The 26,972-nt window shown below is 40.6% G+C and overlaps 2 protein-coding genes across 3 annotated transcripts in view; both read right to left on the bottom strand.

The window, feature by feature from the left end:
- The window catches only part of LOC132472981 (transmembrane protein 26-like), a 277,070-nt gene that overhangs the window by 9,050 nt on the left and 241,048 nt on the right, over nt 1–26,972 (bottom strand). The gene's annotated exons all lie outside the window — the stretch shown is intronic.
- The window catches only part of srbd1 (S1 RNA binding domain 1), a 123,768-nt gene that overhangs the window by 82,732 nt on the left and 14,064 nt on the right, over nt 1–26,972 (bottom strand). For both annotated transcript variants that reach the window (XM_060072874.1, XM_060072875.1), the window contains exons 9-14: nt 26,336–26,525; nt 17,496–17,599; nt 16,419–16,526; nt 15,394–15,551; nt 8,469–8,559; nt 8,242–8,349 (exon numbers count right to left, since the gene is read on the bottom strand). In XM_060072874.1, the coding sequence (XP_059928857.1) occupies nt 8,242–8,349; nt 8,469–8,559; nt 15,394–15,551; nt 16,419–16,526; nt 17,496–17,599; nt 26,336–26,525 (759 nt within the window). The remainder of the gene's footprint in view (nt 1–8,241; nt 8,350–8,468; nt 8,560–15,393; nt 15,552–16,418; nt 16,527–17,495; nt 17,600–26,335; nt 26,526–26,972) is intronic.

The following is a 26,972-nucleotide window of genomic DNA, read 5'->3' as shown; positions in this document are numbered from 1 at the left end:
ATGTTAGGGCAGTAGACAGTATGTACAAGAATTTACATAGAAAACAGTTGCATTAATCCAATGGTTGGATTATGTATGGTGAACATTAAGGGTACAGACATGCATCCATATTTCTTAAGGCAAGCTGTCTGGGAACTGCTTCAACAGAAACATAATGCATGGCGGGACACAGATTCATCAACAATAGGCAGTTTAGTTTGGTCCATGTGGCATGACTGCCATCTAGAGGCCTGTCCCATGTACAGCAACCAGTTAATACTCTGAATTTATTACACACATGCATATAAATATTATTCATAACAAATAACAGTAATCCAATTCAATCCAGTAACATATTGTATTATACCATAAAATATTATTGCCTTGAATTGAATTGCTTTAAAGCAATTAAAAAAAAAAAATTGGGGATTGCTTATTAAAATAAGAAAAACAATTGTTTTTCTAATATTCATACTAGCCTTCACAGTACAGTTGAAAAGTTCAGGGTGCAGAATTCACGTAGTATGAATCTCTTACAGTTTGAAATGGCGACATTGGTGGGGAATTCTGCCATTGCCCATGCTAATGTATTCAGTTTAAACAGGCCGCTTAGCGTACCATGCCGTGGAGAAGTGGATGATGTAAATCGAGGCCAATGATACCCTGATAAGAAACACAACTGAGTCTTCATGTCACCCCATTATTCTGCTCCCCCATTTCACCGTGACAGATACATGGACACACAGATGGGGGATGGAGGGGAGATCTGTGAGAAGCGTGGTTGGGTCAGTTTCCTCAGGGCAGACCCATATGAATCGGGGTCACTGCCTGGGTGGATTGACACAAATGCTGACACAGACAAATTATGTTGCAAACATTCTTCTGACAACATTAGGTTCCATTTTGTTAACTGGTAGATTATGCTCTAGTCTGTACACAAACATACACACTAACACACCTTGCAGTGTAACCTCTGATAATAAGGACCGGCGGAGGCTTTCTGAAGAGATTCTTATCTAAAATAACTTGAGCTTCTTCAAACCTCTCCCCCCCTCCCTCTCCGGACCAACCATCAACTGTACTGACAACTGACATATCGAGACCCTCCTAACAAGCCCTGTCATGTGACCTTCAGAGAGGTCGGGGCAGCGCACACAAATACACTTTCTTACAAACTCCAAGACACACACAGACTATTGTTTCTCTTTAATCATCTTATATAGAGGGGCTGGTCACACAGAACACATTTCTAAAAAAGGCAAACACCATTTTGTTACCTTTGGTACAAGCACTCCTCTGCTGAGCTCCTTTCCCATGATGCTCTTTGCCTTTTTCTGGGGTTTTCTAACCAGGCATAAAAGTCGCGTAACTTTGGCTGCAGAGCAAAAGTCTAAAATTACAAGAACCCGATTTTGGCAGGGAAGGGATAACAGTTCATTGACAATTAAAGGCCTTGTAAATGCTTGGCCTCTTTTCGCCTCCATTTCAGTGTGAAAGAAGAATCCCCTCGCCACAGGCTATTCGAACTCTCCCACAAAGCACTCTGGGAGATGCATTTGTTAAGTGTCCACGTTTGTTGACCATGCTGTGTTATTAGCCCCTATGAATGTATATCAACTCAGACAAAGAAGACTGATGAAACAAACTCGCAGAGTAAACTACCAAATCTTAGCTCAGTCCGAGTAGCACAACGGTAAAACAAACAAGACTAAGTTTGCAGAGGATACAACCCAGAGAGGGATACAGACAGACAGATTGAATGAGAAAGGCCACAAGCCCCTATCATGAGTGAATTAATGAGGCTGGCCACCGGAGCAGCTGGGTAAGAGAACTGTCATGGATACAGCTCAGAGCCCTCGTCACCATAGTGTCCGAGCTGTCGCAATTGCGAACGCATCACCCTGGCAGCAAACAGAAGGTTGTCTGTTGCCTTGCGCTTTGGCCTAAGAGGTTGAATGTGAGCACAACCACACACACTCAGTAACCCAATGTCAATGGCTGCCTCTCAGTGGAGAACAGTGACTTGGTGCCTTCAGGGATGTCGTTTACTTATTCTTGCTGTCCCTCACACACACACACACACACACACACACACACACACACACACACACACACACACACACACACACACACACACACACACACACACACACACACACACACACACACACACACACACACACACACACAGGCCTGTCTTGGAGCGCTGTCCCATCCAGGGGCAAAGTCAGAAGCGGGATCCCCATCTGACCCTTTATTTGAGTAGACCTCTTCAAGACAAACCCCATGGCCTAAGGCACAGACTACCCCTCACTGTCACTGGAGGAGATGGATACACATTGATACTTCATAATACGACTTACACAAATAATACAGCTATTATCGTATAATCATTGAGAATACTGCTGTTATAATACAGTTGCAAGCTTAATTAAAGTAGTTTATCATATCATCCAGAGATAGAAGCTGATATCATATCCATAGTAAACCAATCAGGGGAAAAGACGGAAAGGGTTGACAGGGCTGAGCCAATCACATGTCCACTAAAAGTCTAATTTGTAAATAAATCAATTAACCCAACCTTGAGAAAAATTGTAAACAGCCAAGTGGTGCCAATTTACACTTTGAATGAGTGTTGTTACAAGCACATTTATGATGTCCAAAAATGTTTGCTTGGATGTCCATGCTTTTATATTGTCATTTCACAGTACCATAGTTCAATCCAAGAGAATAATAAAACATATGGAAATTGTTGACTTAACAAAAACCCATTCTTTCTAAATGGATCAAGACCAATTGAACATGCCAATTGCAAAACATTGTTTAAGTGTTTGACATTATTTAGGCCGTATTACCCCAAACACATGTTTGTGTGTGAGAGAGAGAGACCTATAGAAAGACAGACAGACAGACAGACAGACAGAAAGAGAGGGAGAGAGCCTAGACCCGCTGTCGTGGCAACACAAACAGCTTGGGTCTATTGTTCAGTCAGCTGCAAAACCTGACCTCAGGGCTCCAAATTTAGGCTTGAACTCCATGCACACATACACACACGTCTTGTCTGAAGACGATGACATTTTTCACAGAGGAAAGCGTCCAAATGGCAGGTGTCAAGGGCCGTCAGTCTCTAGCTTAATGCTAGGAGGCACACACACACACACACACACACACACACACACACATACACACGTCTGAAAAGAGCAAGGCCTCACAGTGATTTATGTCAGTCTGGTGGCTGTGCAGGCCTGCGATTCCCTCCCTGTGTGTTACACACAGAAAGACGCACAAAGACAAACAAGAACAAACAACTGGAAAGAGAAAGGGTGATACACTGGTCACTAGGAGACCAATGTGTGTGTGAGTTCACCACCCGCAAATGACCAATGGGCTCAAGATCATTCACTCTACCCTACTCTAAATCAAACTCTCTCTTTCGCCATTTCCTACACACAATTGTAAGCAATGAGAGAGGAGATGAGCTGCCTGACATAATTTCATGTCTCCCTTCAACTGCCCATCAGGTACTAATCAATGCAATAGTGCATGTGTGTGTGTCAATGTGTGTGCAACGACCCGGTACAGTTTTCACCACGTACGTACTTTCCCTCTGCCTTTCCTCTCATTCCTCTACCACCTACCCCATGATTGATAAGTGAGATCCTACTTGCCATTCACAGGTAGCTGTGCCCACCTAGCCACATTACTCCATTTATCTAGACCCCCCCTCTCCATGTGAGCCTCATCCCTCGCCTCACTCGGCCATCCAGGGGCAAAAAGGACAATATGCTTCAGCCTCCAACCAATGGTGTCTCTTGTGTAATGAAGACACTAAGGGTTTGACCGAAGCCTGCAGGATGCCTCTGTCCAACACTGTCTTCCTCCATGTCCGTCAGTCATTGAGTCAGACATATAACCTTCCTGCTCTGTAATTAACACAGTGGTCATATTGAGCCTAGAGAAGAATATTACCACTACCACAACTGCTTATCCCCTGCCACAAAAAAACTTTATGCAGGCGAGAGAATATGCTTAAGCCATCCTTTAAGTTAGAAAGGTTTTTCATATATATTTTCAATACTGCAAAAAGTTGTATTCCTTGTTTCAGCATTAACATTACTAAATTCAGTGTTAACTTGAGGAAGTCAATGCTACAATAGAATGCAAAAAAATAAATAATAATAATTGAACAGCACATTCAACTCTTTTAAATGAATTATGGATGTGTGTGTTTTTTATAGATATGGATATCTATCAAATGTAAATGTATTTTAAGGGCAACTGTCCAGCTCTATTTAAATACAAGGGAGAACTGCTCCACAGCATGATCACATCGCAGTCTTTACAATGAAGATAACCCATTTGCCCATATAAATATGATTACTTTCTTAGATCAAGCTTATGATTAATCCAACCCAATGCTGCAGCCGACACCTTCATCCATCCTAGTCCATGTCAGCCTCCAAACTTGACTTAGAGCTCAGCCTTCTGGATCCTCTTGGACATGACTACTTCTGCCACTGGAGGTTAATCATTGATGCCGCCTCGAAGCAACATGTCTGGAAATAGGACATGACAAAAGATAGAAGCAGACCACTGCGCTAGATGGTAATAATGATCTCATGTGACCAGAGGCAACCCGGGAAGGTAAGACAGACTCCCTGGTCAATGACAGCGCTGGTGTCTGACTTTGTGTGTGTGTGTCTGACTTTGTGTGTGTGTGTCTGACTTTGTGTGTGTGTGTCTGACTGTGTGTGTGTGTGTGTGTGTGTGTGTGTGTGTGTGTGTGTGTGTGTGTGTGTGTGTGTGTGTGTGTGTGTGTGTGTGTGTGTGTGTGTGTGTGTGTGTGTGTGTGTGTGTGTGTGTGTGTGTGTGTGTGTATGTGTGTGTGTGTGTGTGTGTGTGTGTGTGTGTGTGTGTGTGTGTGGTGTCCCCTCACTGCTGTGGTACAGTCTTGCGCACACGTCTGAAAGATAAGTGACCTAGCCATAAAGGGGGGTGAATACTTGAATAATACTATTTATTCATTGTGTTACATTTTTTCATTGTATCCTTACTGCGCTTGAAAAGCTATTGATGATGATCCTTTATTTAACTTAACTGACGCCTTACAAATATAAATACATTAAATTGATTGCAAATAATATGTCCACATAAACTAAACATCACATATTTCATTGGAGAAAATATCAATATGAATTGATTCTCTTCATTAGCAGACTGTGCGTATGGTTTTGCAGTTGGTTGCACCTCTTCTATGAATACAAATAATGAATTAACATCCTTGTATGCAACGTTCATTTTGTCAGAATTAAAATGCTTAGAATCTGACTTCCATTTAGTATAGTAAAGCCATATTTATTCAGTTTTATAGCAATTTGATTAAAATCGAATTACACATTTGTGTAATGAGACACAAATCAGTAAACTGAAACTGTATCAGAGTAGCACGCCAGTACAAATGGCCCAGTAGTAGACTTCCCATCCCACCTCTGGCTACAAAGACCTTTTTTGTTTTGCAAAGTTGCCAACCAAGCAACCAGATTGATATTATAGTTTAGTGTGATCAGCAACTGAGGTTATTTGCTATTTTCTTTTAATCAACCAAAATGTCTTCGAGACATTTAAGAATCATTAAAACAACACATTTTGTACAAATGAGAGAGTCAGATCACGGAAATAACAATTTCAAACAACCGCATTCTCCATTTTCTACAGTAAATATCACCTTACCGTTAAACCAAAATCCTCATGGATATCATGGCCCCATTATAAAAGAGCAGTAGCAGGCGTATCATTCCTCTCAGATACTGGAGAAGATTCTGAGCACTGATGCTATCACAATTGATCAAAGGCCCTTTTTTTTCCACACCGCCATATTATCATAAATTAAGAAATCATCTAAAATAATGAAATGACATGACTACATTGGAATTTGCAATTTGGAAGAATGTATCTACCACAGTAATCAATGACAACATATCTGCAAATAAACACAATTAGACAATCCAACTAAGGTGATCAAATAAAGCTACCGATCAGGAAATATAAGGCGGAGTCTGCCTTTTATATTGAAGACGTTTTTTTAGAAAGCCTAATACGGTTGAGAGCCTATTGAGATAATCTGAGACAAATCTTGCAGATATCTTACACAGCAGACCCGTGTATGTACATACACAAACCACCTCTGTATGACAGTGGTTGAGCCTGGGAGGGAGGGAGGGATCGGCCAAGACAGAGCACGGGTGGAGGGCTGAAGGGGGTCTGGGGGAGTGACGGTTGAAGTTCATTGAACCCGTGGGTGACACAATGAGGGCTCAGGGAGGACAGGAAGCAGACGTTTGGAGTGAGGCAGAGGTCTTCATTGAGCTAGATTAGAGCAATGTCCCCCCCCCCCCTTCATAAACACACACACATGATAATGAGGAGAGTAAAGTGACTAGAATAGAAAGTTGAATGCCGATAAGAGAATCAGACAGATGCTCAAAAAATACATACATGTCAAGGTAATTTTGCCGTTTCAGAAAAGTACTCTTTTCAAAGTTTGAATCGTGCAGACAAGGCATAAAATCCTTGAGTTACTGAGATAATTTAGTCAGTCAAGAATCTAAGACTTGCTTTACTTGTGATTGAATGAGTGATATTGTTTAAACGCAGATTCCATCATACACAGTAGGACACATGGGGGAGTAGCTCAACACTTAAGAATACAAGCATGTTTTAACTGCCCCTTCCCATGCCTTCTCTGATGCATCATTCAAGCTAAGCTATGCTTATTGTGTCAACATGTTTCCTGGTGGCAGAGCAGGGTCAGCCACAGGACAAGCAGCAGGGGAGAAAGGCCCCATGGGAGTTGTAGTTGGCGGGGTGACAAAGGTCATTTCACATGGGTGGGCATATACCCTAGGGCCATAAGAGTGAGGGCTCCACATAATGAACTAGATAATGTCCATCATTATCTTTAAGACTTGTACATGTGGTTTCATAATTATGTATTTATCAATGTACATGGTAAAATTAATCATACATTCTTGCAGAAGTCCATTTGTGTGGTCATCTATTTAGCCAGCAGCGTTAAAGGTTTTGGTTGACATTTTATGAAGTGGAAAATACATGCCCAAAGAAGATGCAGGCGCTAGCAATTTTAGCATGGCGCATTAACCACGTTGCTGGAGAACCCCAAGGCAGCTCTTTCCACAGAATTCAAGAGGGCCATCTCCGGCCTCGAGTCTTAGATTGATCCGGTGCAAGCAAGTTTTCAATCATGGGCAGCGTATTACCTCATTGGAGTCTCATGCAGAATCTGACCGTGAACTTTGGAAGCAGCTTCCAAAGTTCACGGTCAGATTCTGCATGAATCTGACTCGATAGTGGTACCGATGAGCCCAAACGTTAATGATTTTTGCTGACCTCAACTATTCCAAAGGTGAACAACTCAGAGTTGTCAAAGTTGGTACACGTATAGAGGCCGCTTGTATACAGGTCTCCAAAAAGTAAGGCCACAGTGGGCACTATGACTCGCAATCAAACAAAAAATTATCAGACCCATTATTCAATCAATTGTCATCTTCAAAGTAGCCCAGTGACTTGAAACATGGTGTGCTCGCTCAGCATTGCTATTACGTAAAACATGTAAACATACGTCATATAACAGTCTAAAGCAAAGGGAAAAGCATGATATCACCCCTTCAACTTATGCGTGTGCCATTGCTCACAGAGTCCCTTTAAATGACAGTAAAGCGAGAGCGTGGGAGAGTATCAAAGAGATAAAGCACCGCCTACCTATAGGTAGGGATGCAGATTAGAAACATGACATGGCCACTCAAAAAGACAAAAAGGCTGGGACACGCAACCAAATATCAAACATGTTTATAAAATTCGAATAAATTACTTCAAGATTGGTTGACTTTAGAGTATCTTGCCGAAGTGTGTGGAACAGATCCGCTTGCTTCACAGGTGTTCAATAAAAAAAATTATACATCTGGATTGTTCAAATAGGAGGTGGGAAAACGAACAGACTCAAGAGATCACATCCATTGATGTGAAAAATACAATATGCCAATCTATTTTGGCTCTCTTTATGTTTGGTTGCAGATTTATTCGAAGGCTCACCCTTACAAATGGTATATTCGGTGTGTGGTTGGTCCAAATCTCCATGCATCCTGACTCAGTTCAGAGTAGTTTACAGGCAGGTTGTCCGTGGGCCTTAGGTTTACTAACTGGTGTTTGGAGTTTATAAAAGACAAATGTAGGTTTGTATCTTACCAGTAGGACACGTCTAGCGGCTGAAAAAGACCCCGGCTGATCAGATCGGCGAAGAAAGCCTCCGTCTCACGACAAGCTGTCCCGTTGCCAATGACAACCTTATTACAGCTGTGATAGGAAGAACCAGGGAGAGGAAGAAAATAATCCCATTTGAGTTAGTCTATGAAAACAAAGTAAGTATTCCATCACCATAATATGTCATTTTACGATGATGTCAAGTGTAGTACCTGTATTTGAGCACGAGGTGGCGGAGTCTGTCTGCCTCTGTTCTTTGGCCAGGCCTATGCAGGTAGAGCACATCTGTATGAAGGATATGACCTGAATGTTGGTGCACACAGAGAACAGTCATTACCAGACACATGTTCAGAATCTGATAAGTCAGTAAATATGATTTAGATTAATATATAATTATATTAAAATATTTACATCAGTAAATATGATCTGAAAAGAGGGGACAGATGGAAATGAAAATTGCTCACAGCTCAAAACTATGAATATGATATAAAGCATTATACAATGCAGACAAGAAATTATCTGAATAAGCAGGGGAAACAATTATTGTACAGTTTATAACATTTAGACCTTATGATTACACACATACCTACTATATTTTTGTATCCATAAACATGTTGTCAATTTCATGTGTGCCAATATATTTAGGTAAAAAACTGACATATACCAATATGATAATAAAATACAATAAGAAACAAAAAATAAATATAAAATGTGTGCGTGTGTACGGACACGCAACTGTATTAGCACACACACACACACACACACACACACACACACACACACACACACACACACACACACACACACACACACACACACACACACACACACACACACACACACACACACACACACACACACACACACACACACACACACACACACACACACCTCAATGTGTGTAATTATATATATCATTCAAATCAAAACACGGACATCAATTACATGTGCAGAGAGATGTCCTGGCAGCCGTCGTGTGTGCTTAGCGTGATCCTCAGAGGCTGGGCACCAGGCACAGTGAGGCGTGTTGTGACCAGCGTTACGGCCGCGTGAAGCACGCTCTGTCACACGCTACTTACATGTGGCACGTGTCTGCACTTTATTTTTTGTCGCTGGTTTTAAACAGGTTTATAGCATGGTCTATTACCTACTAATTTTGGATTGAACATAATGTATGAGGAGTCATTAGAGGAGTCATAACAATTTAACCTTACATGTCGCGATTATAAAACCAACTATAAATTTGATTTAATTCCTAGCGACATTTCATCCGTCTCATTTGAACACATGATTCCAATACAATCAAAATACTACAATCCACCCCCACCAGACACCTTTATGGATGCACATATAGCATAACAACATAACAACATAACAACGTTTGCCTGTTTTCCATAAATGTTTGTTCAATACAAAATGAAAAGACGATATTGACGTACGAACCAAATGTATGATAAAAACAGAGCATTACCTTGCATAAAACTATGGATATCTCTGGGCTTGAAAATTGTTGAAAACATTTTGGATAATAATAAATAAAATATACATCGTAGGTCTTGTTTTTTTAATTAATAATTGTTGGAACACGGCACTTTCGCCGTTGTCCATAAATACCTTGCGGGTACTTTGTTTGTTTGTTATTATCCCCCTATGGCATGGGAGTGACGATTCTGTCGACCAATCAACGGACGGCGTGTGTAGCTCGAATTTGCCGGCACCCTTTCAGGCGTCTCAGTACCCAAACAGAGGAGTACTGCAAGATAAGTACGGCTCATACTGCTCAGTCCGGATGACGCCGACTGTTTGCGGTGGAAACGTGAATTGTGCCGCACCTTTGCATACTGAACCGACCTGCACCCTGGAAATGCGCAGGTGGAAATGCGCCATTAGGTCCTATTTTGTAGAATCTGGCTAAATATTTGACTTTGGCATTACAAATGTCTGTTCTAGATGTGTCAGCATAAGTATAATCAAGGGGGGGGGAACAAACAAAACAGAAAAAGAGAACAGGCAAAATCTGGAGTGAAAGTTGCATCCTTAAAGATGTTCACGGATAAATAATAAATGTATGTTAAGTCACCAAATGAGGTACAATGGATGGATTTATGATCGATGACCACATCACTTTTACTCACACACATAATCTGTTGAAATAGCTGAAACTAAAGGTAGGTTATTAGGTACCTACCTTTAGTTTCATGATTTGTAGGAACAAATCATGTTTTTCTCTTGAGGCCAGACAACGTCTTGTCGAAGCTACCTTCTTGCCGGTTCTTGATTATGGTGATCTGCTGTACATTAATACATCAGCTCCCTGTCTACATATGTTGCACACTGTGTATAATGGAGCCTTGAGGTTTACGACAAACAGCAGAGCCTTATATCACCACTGTACGTTGTACTCAAAAGTTAACTGGCCTTCTCTGTCTATGCAACGTCTTAGTCACTGGTATGTTTCTATCTACAAGGCAATTTTAGGTAAGCTCCCCTGTTATTTGTCACAGCCTATGTCCTGGAAACGTGTCCCCCATGGGATACGGTCTCAGGACATGGTCCTTATGAGTGTGGCTGAAGCGTGGACAGAACTGGGAAAAAAAGGCCTTTAAGGTTTTTGCACCATCTTCCTGGAATAACCTGCAGAAGCAGCTCAAGCTGCAAGACCTAGTTACTCTCATTGAATTTGAAACTGTTGTAAAGACTTTGATATCGGACCCCATTAAAAAATGCTAATGTTTTAGTCAAGGATGTAAATGTATTATTACTATTGCATGTAGTATTGAAGTTGTACTTTGTCTTGTGTTTAACGTTGCAACTGTGTACTGCTGTCCATCTTGGCCAGGTCTCTCTTGTAAAAGAGATTTTAATCTCAATGTGACTCAACCTGGTTAAATAAAGGATATAATAATAATAAAAATAATAATGTCCCGATTACATTATTTTAAGCTTTGAATAAACGATGTAAAAAAATATTTGACTCAATTCATAGTCCCTTTCCCTGACTAAAGAGGGGCAACTAGGGAACCACTATTGCAGAATCACATTGTTATCCACGTTTTTCCTTTTGATTTCTACAGTGTTATTTTAATTACGCAAAAAAGCAAAACTACAACATGCATGGGATTGCTGTGTGGTCGATGGAGCCTTTCGACTCACTCATCGGCCTTCAAATTATAACAAGAAAATAGGTGGTTAGAACATGGAGCAGTTTTGACACTTCACGGAAGTGAATGTTGCAACATGTTCAATTCATGTTGTTAACATACCAGCCCGTTATTATTACCGGTAGGAGGTAGAGCTTTTTGTTCTCTTTTGGCCTCGTTTAAACACTGGAATAACTGCTAAATACATTCATTAATAAACAGCTTCTCAAAACATTATCACACCGGCCTGCCACAACCTCATATTTCAATGGACAGAATTGAGAAGTAGGAGTGCAACCACAGAAAACTAGGTCCTTGGGAGAACCCGCAACCATTTCATTACATCTGTTGGTAATACAATCATTAGGTGAGTGCTGCAAGCAGCGCTCAACTATTGTTCTTCTTAAGTTTTATTCTTTCTTTCTTTATTATTCTCTACAAACTTGGGACCTATCTCCTTCCTCAATTTTTAACCTAGAGACTCCATCCAATTTTAAAATGTTCATATTATCTTGGAATCGTGCGCTTCTTATCAGAATTTTTTTATATTTTATACTTTCTAAGATATTCTACTTTTAAAATACTATTTTTTACAATGGAAGTCAGTGGGAGGACGGCAGAGCCGTCCGCCCATTCTGACACTTACTACTTCAGACTTCGTAACTTGGTCAATATTTTATCATGATTCGTTCAAAGCTTTTACAAATCAACACACGTGTATCTTCAATAATCTGAAAACAGAATTTCGATTACCTTTATACTTTTTTCAAAATCACAGTTTAAGTTCCATGTCGGCTTGTTTTCAGTTGGTCTCATTGATTTACGCTGAGGTTAGAGAGCGTAGACGTGAGGGCAGTGTTGCCAGATAGGGCAGTTTTTCCTGCCCAATTGGACAACTTTTAATAACGTTAGGCTGGAAAGATTAGCATAAGGCGAGTACTTCGCCTATTTCAGATTCTTCAGTTCAATTCCTTTTACATTTCTGCATTTTTAGCAATGCTTTGCACTTTTCATTCAGCTGTCAATTTATTTGTTTCCAACCATCTACATTTTTTTTAATCGTGTGCATGTTTACATTGTTTACTCCATTTAGACTTTTGAACTCTGTTCAAATCCCTTCACTTGATTTAAGCCATTTAACGTTTCTTCAAGTCAAGTCAAGTCAATTTATTGTGTCTCCCAGGGGAGAAATTTGTTTGGATCTGGGCAATAGCTGCATCACTGGCCCAAAGGTGGCGCTATAGCAATAGTCCAAAAATGCAAACTTTGAACAAGCATATCTCTTTACGTCTTAATCTATGTGGCTTTATTAAAAAATATTTACAACCTCACTTTGTACTACAGCACTGACCGCATTTTCTGCAGGAAATGCATTTTCTAGTTTAGTTTAACGCTCCGAGATGAGTTTTCTCAGAAGGGTGGCTGGCGTCTCCCTTAGGGATAGGGTGAGAAGCTCAGCCATCCGTGAGGAACTCGGATTAGAGCCGCTGCTCCTTTACTTAGAAAGGAGTCAGCTGAGGTGGTTCGGGCATCTGGTAAGGATGCCCACTGGGCGCCTTCCTTGGGAGGTGTTTCAGGCACGTCCAGTGGGGAGGAGACCTCGGGGAAGACCCAGGACTAGGTGGAGAGATTATATCTCAACACTGGCCTGGGAACGCCTCGGGATCCCCCCGTCAGAGCTGGTCAATGTGGCCCGGGAAAGGGAAGTCTGGGGCCCCCTGCTTGAGCTGCTCCCCCCGCGACCCGACCCCGGATAAGCGGATGACGATGAGGATGAGGAGTTTAACGCTCATCTCAGTCCATCTTTCCAACCCTCCACTGGATGCAGGATACAAAGTGCTACTGAAGTATTTGAATAACATTCTGATATCCAATTACAAAGCCAACATAAGATAATTCTGTTGTCCCATGTTTTGCAATTCTGATGATGTCTACTGTTACCTCAAATGAAGCGCTGACGAGGGTTCTCTTACGGAGGGATTTCTCACGCCTTATATTATGGTGCCAAGCACATAGTGCGAGGCAACCTATTTTAAATCGTTAGTGTTATTATTATTGCGCCACTTTTGACTTACACAGCCTAAACTGCCCGCACGCTTTTTATGAAACTTTCTACAGCTGTAGAGGCTGACTCAAGATTAACAGAGAGCAATATTACACTGACTGGCCCAAGGGTGGCGCTATAGCAATAGTCCAAAAATGCAAACTTTGAACAAGCATATCTCGTGACCCCTTTGACTTAGTCATGAAACTTTGCCCACACATGAATATCCTCACGGTGAACAAATCTGCCTCAAGAACCTATGACTTTCTTTGAATAGATTTATGACCATCTGGAACTTTGTTAAAAAACACTAAATTCACTAAGGATCCTACATAAAGGGAAGTCTGTACAATAAAGATTAAAGTACCCAGGAGCCATTCATTTCTAAAAAAAAAAGGGTATGGTTTAAAACGCGTAAAGATTTCAATGCTTATATCAACATCAAGATGGTCTCCTATGATATTGAGTCCAATACAAAAGTTATTCAAGATCAAATTCTGTCAAGATCAAATCCATCACCAAACTTGGTGTACTTTAAGACACATAGGTCAAGGTTAACCCCCTGTCGTTTCATTAAAATAAAACGACAGGGGGCGCTAAAGCGATCAATTGAAAACTTTAAAGACTCATAACTCCTCAGCCTTTTGACATACGGTCATAAAAGTTTGTTCAGCCATCAGCAGATCCAAGCTGAGGCTATTCCAGCGTTGTCAACCGTATGCAAACAAAAAAGGTCTTAATTGTCTTCGTCAGGGTCTTTATGGTCTGCATCACAGTCCTAATGGTGAATCAGGGTCTTCATGACCTGCGTCTGGATCTTAATGGTCTATCAGGGTGTTATTGGTCTGCTTTAGGCTTGGCACCTGTAAAATGCTGTTTGCAGCTGTAATTACCGTATTATTATTTTATCTAAGGGATAACACTGGGATATTCAGACGATATGTAACTTAACCTTCTTCCTGTGGTTCACCAATATGCTAGGGTTGCCGCGGTGTGGACATTTTCACACCGAGTAATACGCTCGTGTCAACACCGGTATTACCGGTATAAACGGTATTAACTTTGAAACTAGGTCAAACGCCATCTTCTCCGTCAACTCTCCTCTCACACTCGGTGACAGCGGCTGGCAGCGCGCCAATTCTCTGCGTCTTATAACGTTCTATATATAATAGTATAATATAATTTTATCTATCATAATATCACGGCCAAAAGCTCTGTTCGCCTCCGGATGGCCGTAGCGCGGGGAGCTCATGTAGGGATTGTGCTTTGCGGGGTTTGTTTACCGGCGTTGCTATGGTTACCGGTCTTGTAAGGAAGCGCGCCAATTCTCGGCGCGTCAATTATCTTCCGCACAGAGCAGATCTGTGGCCTATTCTACACATTTAAATTTTCTTAATTTGAATTATATTATTCATTTTTACTGAATTTGTTTTTTATTACTGAAAAATAAATAAATAAAACTCTGTGTTGCACACCGATGTTGGCCTCAACACCGGTCACACCGGTAATACCGTATACAGTGGCAACCCTACTAGGCATTGAAACAGATATGATTATTTTATATTTCCAGATTTTTCTCAAAGAAAAAAACGCTGAATGAGTCAAATACTGAATTGAGATTTGAATACCTACCGCACAAACGAGTATCAGAATATTCAGTTGTTTGGCCAAAGCACTAATCAGTGTTCAGCACCCTTGTATTTGCAGTATTTTGAATGTTGCGAACTGGGTGTTGGCGGCAACATTGTTTGTATCTCTGTGATAATTTACATCTTATCGCCAAAGGTGTCGCAAATGAGAACGAAACTGAAATCTTCAGGTTTCCACTGTAAAGTAATACTGTTTGGTAGACAGCTCACTACTGTCACATGCACAACTTTGGAGACAGCCTGACAGCAAAGTACCAGGAGCACTACATAGAAATGGTGATTACATATGAGAAAATGCACTTACTGGTAGGGGAGAGAACTGCTATTTTGCAGCCATGCGTGAAGCCCGGGTCGACCCCCATGATGACGGAGCCCCTGATTGGAGACACTAGAAGCCGCTGGCGAAGGTTACGCACAAACATATCTATAGACTCCTTCTCAGCAGTTGCTGATAACTTGGTCCTAAATGGAAACACACATGGAATATTAAGTAAAAGGATACGTTTGCATACTTTGGACAAAAGGGCCTATCCACAGATAGTCCATCCTGATTCTTGAGTGCAGCCACCATTATATCCACAGATTGTCTATTCTGATTCTAGAGCTTAGACACCATTAGAGCCACATATTGTCCCTCCTGATTCTAGAGTGCTGCCCTTCCAACACTAAAACACCTTTCTGGTGTTCATGTATGGTGTTCTACATCACATACATGCACGTTTGGATGTATACCGCATTTAATTCATTTAATTTAAATACTCCGTTATTAACCATATGTCTTTGAGTAGGGAATGTCATATACATAAAGTTGTAATAACTGGGATCAATATAATTGCGTGCCTTTTTGGATCCAAATTCCTTGTTGAGATTCATCAATAAATAATTAATGGATGAATCGATAGAAAAAAATATTTGTTTCTAAAAAAAAAAACCTAACCCTAGTAATGGTTGAGAAACAATTGAAACAATAGATATGTTCAATTTGATTTGAAACTGTAAAAATGAATTGTAAACCAAGCACTACCTCCAAACATTGGTCAAAACTTGACCGCATGTTGGTTTTTGGACCAGTTGGTCTGTTGACTGACCCAGCTAGACCACTTCATTAAGTCCCTAACAAAGTCAGTAATGAACCAATTTGCAATATAATGGTGTCTTTACTCTAGTTTCATCATAATCTGTGGAAAGAATGGTATCATGCTTCTAAATTTCTGGAAAGATTGTTGTCTAAAGTCTAGAATTATGCTTAAAAATCTATGCATTTTTCTAATCTGAAATTTGAAGGAAGGAGTTTTAGTAGCAAACGAGCATGGACATGGTCTCATCTACCTGTAGCTTCTGGTAAGTAGAGGTAGAATGAGTCTTTTATATGCATCCTCTACTGCATCCCCAATAATTTTAGTATCACTTGGTCTCCCCAACATCTTAGGCCTCCATCTGCAATACAAGTTGACAGGACAGAAAATAACAATATATTTATGAAGCGGACGCTTTTGTTTAAAGCGACTTAGAGTAGGTGTACTTAATAATGAAAATACAACCCAAGATTGCAAGAAGTATATACAAAATAGGCAAAGCAACTGCCACGAAAAGCGTTATAATATAGAAACAAGAGATAGAGATAGACCAATTATTATTTTCATTGCACCATAACTTCACAAGGGAGCAAGCATAGACAGAATAAATAAATAAATAAATAATAGGTAAGTATTATATACAACTATAATTACTTAATTAAAAGTAAGTAATTGTAATTATAATGAACATTTAAAAATGCTGGAATAAGCTGGCATTACACAAATATTGTACAAAGTTCGATTAAAACTTGAGGTAGAAAGGAAAGGTTATTCATGATGTTTTCTTTAAGGAGTTAGCATCTCTTCAATCTGTTTCCCCACAAATGATGAGTGATTCCAATCAACGGAAAAGCATTTATATGTCACCTGCCATGCTAAACATAGTATGTCTAGTCTTTATGGCGTAATAAAGAACCAGCTTATGATAGCTTTAGATAAAAAAATGGATTTTAGTGTAGAAGTAGTAAATTCACATTCATTAGTAGTTCTGCTGCCATCATATGCATCAACACCAGGGCCTAAATCCTAATAAAACTGAGGCAACTCAACTCACTCTTTCCAGCAAAACTAACTCCATATTAAGCAATTTGTGGGGATTCTTGTTCATGTGCTTCACGGTGTCGAACAAAGCCCAAACTACGGTCGGCCGTTTGAGTGTGGCTCAGGCTATATAACACTTACATCTTAAACACCCTTTGCCCAAACAATAGCAAAATGATAAGTTGAAGCAAACCAATGATTCTAATTGATGGTAAACATTACATACGGATCCTGTTGTGGGTACTTTACTGTTAAGTACACGTATGTGTTTGCGCGTGTGTTGACAGACCTGCAGTTGATGCACCACCTCGTAAAGTCACTCTTCACGCTGTCGGGAATGTTCACCTTCACTGTCAGGATCTTCAGACTCTCCCCGCGGTAAATAGCCAAGGTCTACACACACACACACACACACACACACACACACACACACACACACACACACACACACACACACACACACACACACACACACACACACACACACACACACACACACACACACACACACACACACACACACACACACACACACTTTATGTTTTGTAATGGTTCATATTGAAGTAAAGTAGTATTTAAAGACCATTTCTATGATCCGTCTTTGGGACCCTCTGCAACTTTGTTATAACCAGGGTTTTTCTTGCATTTCTTTCAATCTACAAATAAATGATCACGCATTATTCCTTTTGTTCAATAAAACATTTGATAAATTGAAATACCGAAGGTAGACGGTATAGCCAGAGTATCTGTTCAAAGTAAATGAAAACCTTGGGGATGTATGAAATGTTTGATATTAATTAACATTTTAATCTTTATTAGGTTAGAAAAGGTGATTATTAAAAAATGATCTGTGGACATTAAACAAGATTAAAAGCAACTAAAAAAGCACTACTAAAAGCATGTTCCACTAGTTGCAAAGCTAACTTCATGGATCACTCCTACTTTCCAAAACTATAAAACAAAAAAAAGGTGTCATGGTATGGTTCAAATTAGTAAATAAGATGCAGAGACGCAATGTTGGAGAGGACAGATCGGAGGAAGTGAAGGTGGGAGGAGGGATCAGGGAGATTTGTCAAAGAACATTTTTGTTAAGTAATTTCTCTATTTGTCTTACAAATAGCTTCAAGGACGTTTGACTTTTTTAACACTTTGAGGAACTATCACAAATGAATATTGGCTTTTATAAATCCACCAGGACCATTTGTTCAGTCCATTACAACTGCAAATGCCTGGTCCTTTCAATGTTGCATGCTGTGTTCGGATTTCACTCTCCTGCAAAAAGATTTTTCTCTAATGAATAACGCAGGGCAACGTCCCAAAATCCCGACATCTAAACCAAAGGTTACATGGATAGCAGCATAGCGCTTCTGTCGTTGTATGTAAAAAAAAAAAAGAAAAAACACAGCTCAATAGCAGCAGATCCAGTTAAAACTGTTTTTAGTTATAATGATACCAGATGTTTACAAATCCACCCTCTACCATCTATTTTTTAACCTGGACTTTTCCCATAAATTTGGGTTGCACAACTAATGGTGACAACATTTTTTACATCTGTCCAGTATAGATTGCAAGCCCTGCAGCCTCCATTATCAACAATACATTGATTTTAAAAACTGTATGCATGCAAATTGAAGCCAAGACAATTATCAGCAAATACGTTATTTTTACAACCAAACACAACTTTGATGACAAAAAATAATAAAAGTTTCATCGTTTCTTTTCAGAGTGGAGGCTTCATATGGTATAGTTTGAGGAGATCCCATCACATGAAAGACAACACAATTGCTGTGAATGTGCTTGTTCACAGTTATTAAGTACATAACTCTTGTTGTTACATGCTTTTTATTTTATTTGGGTTTGGAATTGTTTTTCGTTTAGCTAACAATGGTTGGTAAGACTAAAAGGTGAGAATCCAAACATTCTAGGGCGGTTTAACATGACTGCTTCCAATCTGTTTAAATCTCTTACAACGTCTTTGCAATAGAAGGGATGAGCCCTGCCCGGATACGGACACAATCGGGATGAAGTGGTAGACACTGTTTTATAGAGCTAGCACACAGTTCTATATTCGTGTTTGACTTACTTTTGAGTGTGTCAAGCATATCAGTTCAATATACACAGCTCTAACCCTCCTCTTGTAAAGCCAAACAAACTTAACTAACTCCCAAGTTACAGAAGTCAAAAACCCCCACACACACACACACACACACACACATACACACAATTGAGGAGCCGAGGCCTCCGTATCCTGTGGCCACCCCTGTTTTGTGTTGTGCTGGTGGGCCCTCCGAGGAGCTGTTACATGCTGTTAAGCAAACAGTAGTAAGTGTCTGACCTTTTCAGCTGGGAACCTTTAGCCCCGCTACACAACAGGGCCAAGAAGCAAAACGTCAATCTGGAGCCCAAGCGGAAGAAGCAAGCTGACAAATGCCACCACTGCACCACCATCAGCAACAAGGCACCGCAAGGCCTCCTCGCCCCCACCCACATAACGCCATAACCACTAGCACTCAGCTGCACCCTAGCATGAATTGCAGCTGTGTGCATGAGAGGTTGCATTGGACACCCACACAGACACCCGCCACACACACACCCGCCACACACACACACGCCACACACACACCCGCCACACACACACACACACACACACACACACACACACACACACACACACACACACACACACACACACACACACACACACACACACACACACACACACACACACACACACACACACACACACACACACACACCTAATGGAATAGTAAGCAAAGGAATAAAAACAACAAACTTGCATATATGACAAATATGTTTGGGACATTTTCCTTCCCGCTTCAGTTGGGTGCATTGACAGAGAGAAAAAATCTCCTACACCCTATACTCTGATCTAAGCCATGAAGTTTACGTTTCTGGACAGAGCACAGAGCAAACTGACTAATAATAATATTTTTTCAGTACTTAAAAGGATAACGTTGGAATTTCTTTGTGTTTTAGAGTAGAACCACATAGTGCATTATCAGTTGGTATTGTAGGGTCACAGCACAATGAGCACCTGGGTCAATATTGAATGCCAATAAAGTGAAGCTGAAGAGGTTTTAGTAGAGGTAGATTTAGGCAGAATTATAATTACAATAAATCCAATATAAAAACTAATAAAAATATATTTCTGAGTACTTTTTTTTGTCACAAAGTAATAGGGTATGGACTGTTGGACTCAGTGGGGGCCGTCTTTTATATGCTTTAGTTTATGGGGATCACATAATGTGACAAAGAACACTATTGGTGTGCATGTGCAGGTGCACACTTACGATATACATAACACTTTTGGGGTAAACTAGTTAGAACTATTAGAACGCATAATGTCACCTAACTGCTTTGAAATGGGGGAAGGGGGCGTTGCCCTCTCTCGGGATGTTGAAGTTAAAAAGCAAGTTTATCTCCGGCCGTGGGGCAATAGGAACTCGTCAATGTCCTCTTAAAGTGATTGTTTTTGAAAAAGACATGCACAGAATGTCATTTTAAATATCTGACAATATTATGGAGGCATACAACTTGTTTTCCTTATATTGCGCTTGATCTTGGGTTGTTATAGCACAGAGCAAACTGAAGTATTAACAGTCTCTTTCTTGAAGCTGAGCTTTAGGATTTTTCAAACTGGATTTTTCCCATCATTTAGGTAACTAATGCTTCTGACCAGGTTCCCTACAGAGAAATTACTTTCAGCTTTATTAGGTATTCAGAGTATCTTTGGATACTACCTTTGTATTTGTACTAGATATTTGTACTTGTTGTTACTAGTGAGGGTTAGGCTTCTCGTTCATTTATAGTATTATGCCACGTTGTGTGGCCATTTCTTATATAACATTGTTCATTATAACGCTCATACACAACAGCGGTACTAAAAAGGTATCGCAAAGTTGCCGTGGGTCGTAAGTAAGAAGCCACATTCTTCCTAGAACCGTCCGTCCATAACAGACTTCTTAAAATCTCATTGTGTCCGAATTCTACCTGAAACAGTGGGTTCACTTATACTTTTATGTTATATGGGTAATAATCTGAAAGTAGTGTTTCAAAACAAAAAACTGTCCCACAGTGTCACTTAGGGCTGGGTAAAAATATCGATTCATCAATGCACTGCAATTTATTTGTTCTCGATTCAATTTAGACTCATAATTTTTTTGAAATCGATTATTTCTATCATTATTGTTTCTGTCATTGTAATCTAGAAGCGAGTATGCCTAAATTTACATTCCCTTTTACATTTGTCCATGTTATGATTATTACTTTTATGCTGCAAGTTTAGCTCAGGAACAATACTATACAATGGTGTATTCCCTTTTTGCTAATAAAAGCACAATGAAATGGTTAATTCATTTAAAATGGTTAATTCTAAATAATATTTAGGTATTTTTGTCATCTGCACGTCAGATCAATATCAAATTGAATCGAAAATGAACGAATCAAGACCTAAAGAATCAAATTAATTTGAATTGTGAGGTACCTGGCAATACCCAGCCCTAGTGTCCCTGGGGAGACGGAGAGCTCCGTTCTGACGGACTACGCACGGTATTCAAATCCAATGATGACCAATCATACATTGATAGAGAACGTTGAAGCATTTGACTGATAACAATATTCAATACATGTGAATGACATGTTTCAGTGTACGATAGAAAAAAACCTTACACCATTTACTTTAGCAGAGCAGCGAAAATGTACTGCCTTGTTATGACGGAAAGAATAATTTTCACCAGCATGAGCGTAATCCCTGCCTGTAGTGATTCAAAATGTTGAGTACACTTGTGTCTTTAAAGAGCACAAATACGGCAATAAGGCAATCCTAAGTGGGGACCAAGAGGCAGACCCAGCGGTCCAATTCCCTGTGGGTCTAGTAGTGTTAAATGCTGGACCATGAACAGCTGTCAGCTCTCCTAATGCCCCCTTTAATGCCATCCTTCAAAAGCTTCGATCTTCAGTTAACATCGCTAGACTTGGACCGTGGATTGGCCCATTAGTTTCCTGCTTATGATCACTTATTACTGAGCTTGACTATAGAGTTAACATGCACAGCCCGTGTTAGAGACTTTATTTTCTTATTTTGTTCTGTTGTGGAGGGCTACCCGATCAAAGTCTTAGGTTGTAGACCTCTCATTAGATCCAACCCATAAAATAAAATACTTATTACTATTTTTTTCTATTACCCACCCAACCATCCTGAATGTGCCTCATGATGATCCTTCATGAAAAATATTGTGATATGATATTTTTGCCATATCGCCCACCCCTAACAGTAATTATCTCTCTCCCTACTAGATGCTTTGCGTCTGCCTAGGTTAAGTGTGTGATACGGACAGGCCAGCTTTGACAGGTAGGCAAGTTCAAGCCAAAGCTTGACAAGATCAGTCCTTCCACCATCATACCACCACCACCCCCCCCCCCCCCCCCCCAGGAAATCTCTCTCTCTCTCTCTCTCTCTCTCTCTCTCTCTCTCTCTCTCTCTCTCTCTCTCTCTCTCTCTCTCTCTCTCTCTCTCTCTCTCTCTCTCTCTCTCTCTCTCTCTCTCTCTCTCTCTCTCTCTCTCTCTCTCTCTCTCTCTCTCTCTCTCTCTCTCTCTCTCAACAGTGGCACATCATTCTTAAAAACGGACTTAAGAGAGAATATGTATATAGGCTACCCCTTTAAGTCCCAGCCAGCACTGGAGTGAGGCCGCGATTTAGATTACATAAAATATTTTTTAATATAGACTTGACATTTGGCATGGTAATTGGCTACTAAGGAATGGGACTTTTGGCTACTAAGGAATTTCCTCTTCCTAGCCATTCGACAGCCGAGCCTTCGTCGTTCTGACGCAAAGTTATAGCTGTTTTAACGACATGAATACGCACATATTTTTCTTAAAATGCTTTATCTCCGCTGTCTTATTGCTATGATTTCTTTCACCATTTCGTCCCACCATCACCGGTACATGTGTGCCAAGTTTGCAGCTTTTAAAAACACTTTTCATACAGGACACAATTAAACTTAATATTGGTCTACATATTCTTTGTAAATGTAAAACTATTAAAAGGAAATCATTTCTAATTGTGTCACAATTGCTAGAGTAATTCAGAGGTATCCCTTAACTGTACATTCGTAAAAATATTGTACATCATTGAAAGAATATATAATTTATATTGATTTATATATTAGATCACTATTTAAAAACAATTATTTAAGTCTGGTCATACAGTCAATTACAGTGTGCTAATAACTAGTCGACATAAAGAGATGATTATGAAGTTTGAGAAATAGCTAAATAAGTGCCATAGTATTCACACTCAATTGCTTCCCGTCTCCATCCCTCCCATGCTCAACCTTAACAAAACTCCAAATTTGGTACATTATACAACATCATTTTTCTTCTGCTTAAACAAACAAGCTCACACACATGCCGCCTGTCAAAACACACCCGAAGCATGCAAGCTAACACACACAAACAAACATGCGCACATACACACGGGCCACCAAGTTAACGGCTAGAAAAGGTTCACTTTAGCCTGAATCTGACAGCTAGCAGGGTCACAGTGGCCGCTGGATTAACGCTCTGTGACAACGGTGCGTCACTCGAATTAACCGCCTCACACACAGGAAGGAGTGGGACGGGCATGGGGGGAGAGAGACAGGCTGACTGAGACGGGGGAGGGATCGGGGTGAAGAAATAGGCATAGGCTAGGACCACACCTATTTGTTGCTCCTTCCCTCCCTCCCCCCCTTCCCTCCCTCCGTCTTTAGACCCAGCAGCATTAGCTGTCAGGGCAGGAGCATGCCAGTCAATCAAAGCCTCCTAATCCAATGGCATGTCAGCAGGGGACATGTCACATATGTTAAGTGGAGAGAATGGTTAGGAAGGGGGGTTACGATGTACTTTGTGTGTGCGCATGGGGGTGTGGGTGTGTGTGTGTGTGTGTGTTTGTCTGTGTTGCGCCTGTGGGGCACTGTGGCACGCTTGCCAGGGAGTGCTTGGTGGCGGCGAGTCAGCCGGTGATGGAAGCAGGGATGACACATGAGGCCCAGGACCCACTCAGAGAACCCTAGTAGTCACCGGGGTACAGGGGGCGTCACGAACAGAGGGGGTACAGCCTAACAGCGACTGACGTGGCATTCAGAGCTCCTGAGCACCAGCCACAAAAAACTGACACAAACACAAACAGATGGTGTGTGTACACGAGGGTCTAACTGTGTGTGTGTGTGTGTGTGTGTGTGTGTGTGTGTGTGTGTGTGTGTGTGTGTGTGTGTGTGTGTGTGTGTGTGTGTGTGTGTGTGTGTGTGTGTGTGTGTGTGTGTGTGTGGCAATTGTATAAACCAGAATTCATCTGTTTTAGTGCAGCAAAAATAAAGAGTTCCAAGTCCATTTCAAGGGCAGTGGTGTGGCTGCCTGCGAATGATTTGAGTGTGCTTGGCCTAGCCATATAACAAGGGCCTATTCTGCATAATCCATCTCAAATTGAAGGTTAAATATACAGTGCTATGTGTGATTGAACCTCTGCCATAGATATTCTGAAGCAGGAACAAACAGTAAAACTCAACTAGGAAAGGCAATGACTGAAGAAATGTTTACGTGAATACTGGCGTACAATTATTTGTAACATTTTAAGGATTGAATTGAGTGTAAACAGACATTCAAAAGTGTAAAGTCTGATTGGAGAAATATATAATATTCATAAAAAAATTACAAGTGTCCGAGAAGCTAAACTGTCTCTCAGACGCAGACATCAACATTCTTCTGCATAGACGGACACCGTCACGTTATTTATACGTGTCCCAGTAGCGTAACTCTCTCTCAGACATCAACATCAAGTGCTGCAAAGACTCCACACATCCACATCTACCATGGCGTAATACTATAAGCATCAAAGAGGCTTTGCCCTCTCTCGGACACGGAAATCAACATAACCCGCTGAAAACACACACACACACTAAAGTGTTATATATATGTATGTGTGTGTGTGTCCTAGAAGCTAAACCCTCTCTTGGATGCAGAAATCAACCTAAACGGATGCACATAGAGAGCTCCACACAACCCCACACCATGGTGTTATATAGACGTATCCAACATGTTTAACCCTCTCTTGGACGCCTATGAAGACTTATGAAAGCTTATGCTTTGTCTTGTCACCAAAATATCCTCAGCATTTAGAAGATTCAATTATAATGGATTTTCACTTTATAGTCCAGTGTAAAATAGTGTAGCGAATGGTAGTTTGTGGATGAAGGGGATCCTGATAAGTGGGTGTGCCTTCTTTAAAACATCCATGTTTTGGAGATGTTCAATTGAGGTATGCCCTGTTAACAGCTCAAATCATTAATTCAGAGAAAGTATAGACCAACGTTATTTTTCCAGCTCGGAAGACGGCTCTTTAGGTGAAATTAAGTTCTTAGCTCACCGTCTTCCTTACTGCAGCAGTTAAGAGGCATTGTGTTTTAACAAAGTTTCACTTAATTACTGATCCAAGTGAAATCAGAGTCACTGATCCTGGGGTAATGCAAAAGAATGGTGTGGGAACACAAAACATATTGCTAGATAACGCAAAAGGATTGCGAGGATACGCAAAAAGTATTGCAATTCACACATATGTATTTTGAGGTAATGCCAAAGGGAAGGAACGAGGGAGCGCAAAATAAGCTAAATAATTGATCACAACCATGACTCTCGGGGGGGGCACCGTAAATAGATGGATGAATGGCTTACGCATTCACAATGGCATTTTTCCGATCCGATCAGTTCACCTATTAAAATACAATAAACTGTGCATTCTCGAGTCTGAAATGCATCGCCAGGCATGCAGAGTATGGTTAGAATTCTCAACAGCTTCATTTTTTATAATTTGTTTGTTCCGATAACTATATAGCCCTAAGCCAATTTAAACAGGGTAATAAAGATTTATGTAGAAGCTCACTGTTGGAATTAGTTTGACGATATTCGCCTGCAGAACAAAATAGCTTGTTCAAATTGTACAGATTCATTTCAAATTAGGGTGAGCCAATTTTGTTGTCATTGGAAAATATTGGATCGGAAATCTTGATATTCAGAACATTCTTTTCCTTTTAAAAGCAAAATAGATTTTTTTTCTCCCATATGTATCCTACCTGGTGAGCCTGGATGCGCTGAATATGGCGAGTGAAATCAAAATAGAGGTGGAATTTGTCGATGTCCCTGGTCTTCTTGTGCTTGGCCCCAGGTTTGGCCTGGCTCTGACTGGGCTGGCTGCCCCCTTCCTGCTCCTTCAGGGCCACTTTGGACACAGACGACTGGATTGTCACAAAGCTGTTCCCACACCTGCACCAAAGCAAGCAAGCAAGCAAGCAAGCGCACACACACACACACACACACACACACACACACACACACACACACACACACACACACACACACACACACACACACACACACAATGGAATACTTTAAAAAGCAAATAGCAACAGAGAAGTAAGGCACTAAACACTATAACCACCAGGAGTGGGGGTAATTTTGACTGCTGGTGAATATCAAAAACATTTGTAAAACTTTCAGGATTGCGTATCCTGTCTTTTCAAAAAGATGACTAACACCGTGTGTTCTTTAATACAGAAATTATATTGTAAAACAAGGTTACAAGCTATTTCGCGACTTTATACCAAGTCAACATGATCCACGCTGTATCTTCAAGGACGCAGTTTGCATTCTCTCCAGCAGGCGTCACAATTGTGCAAGTTATAGAACTTGGAAAGAAAAGGAAAATCTTGA

The sequence above is a fragment of the Gadus macrocephalus genome, chromosome 15, assembly GCF_031168955.1.
Source record: "Gadus macrocephalus chromosome 15, ASM3116895v1".
Lineage (NCBI taxonomy): Eukaryota > Metazoa > Chordata > Actinopteri > Gadiformes > Gadidae > Gadus > Gadus macrocephalus.
Note: the sequence above shows the minus strand (reverse complement) of the source record. Positions and strands in the feature narration are given on the sequence as shown.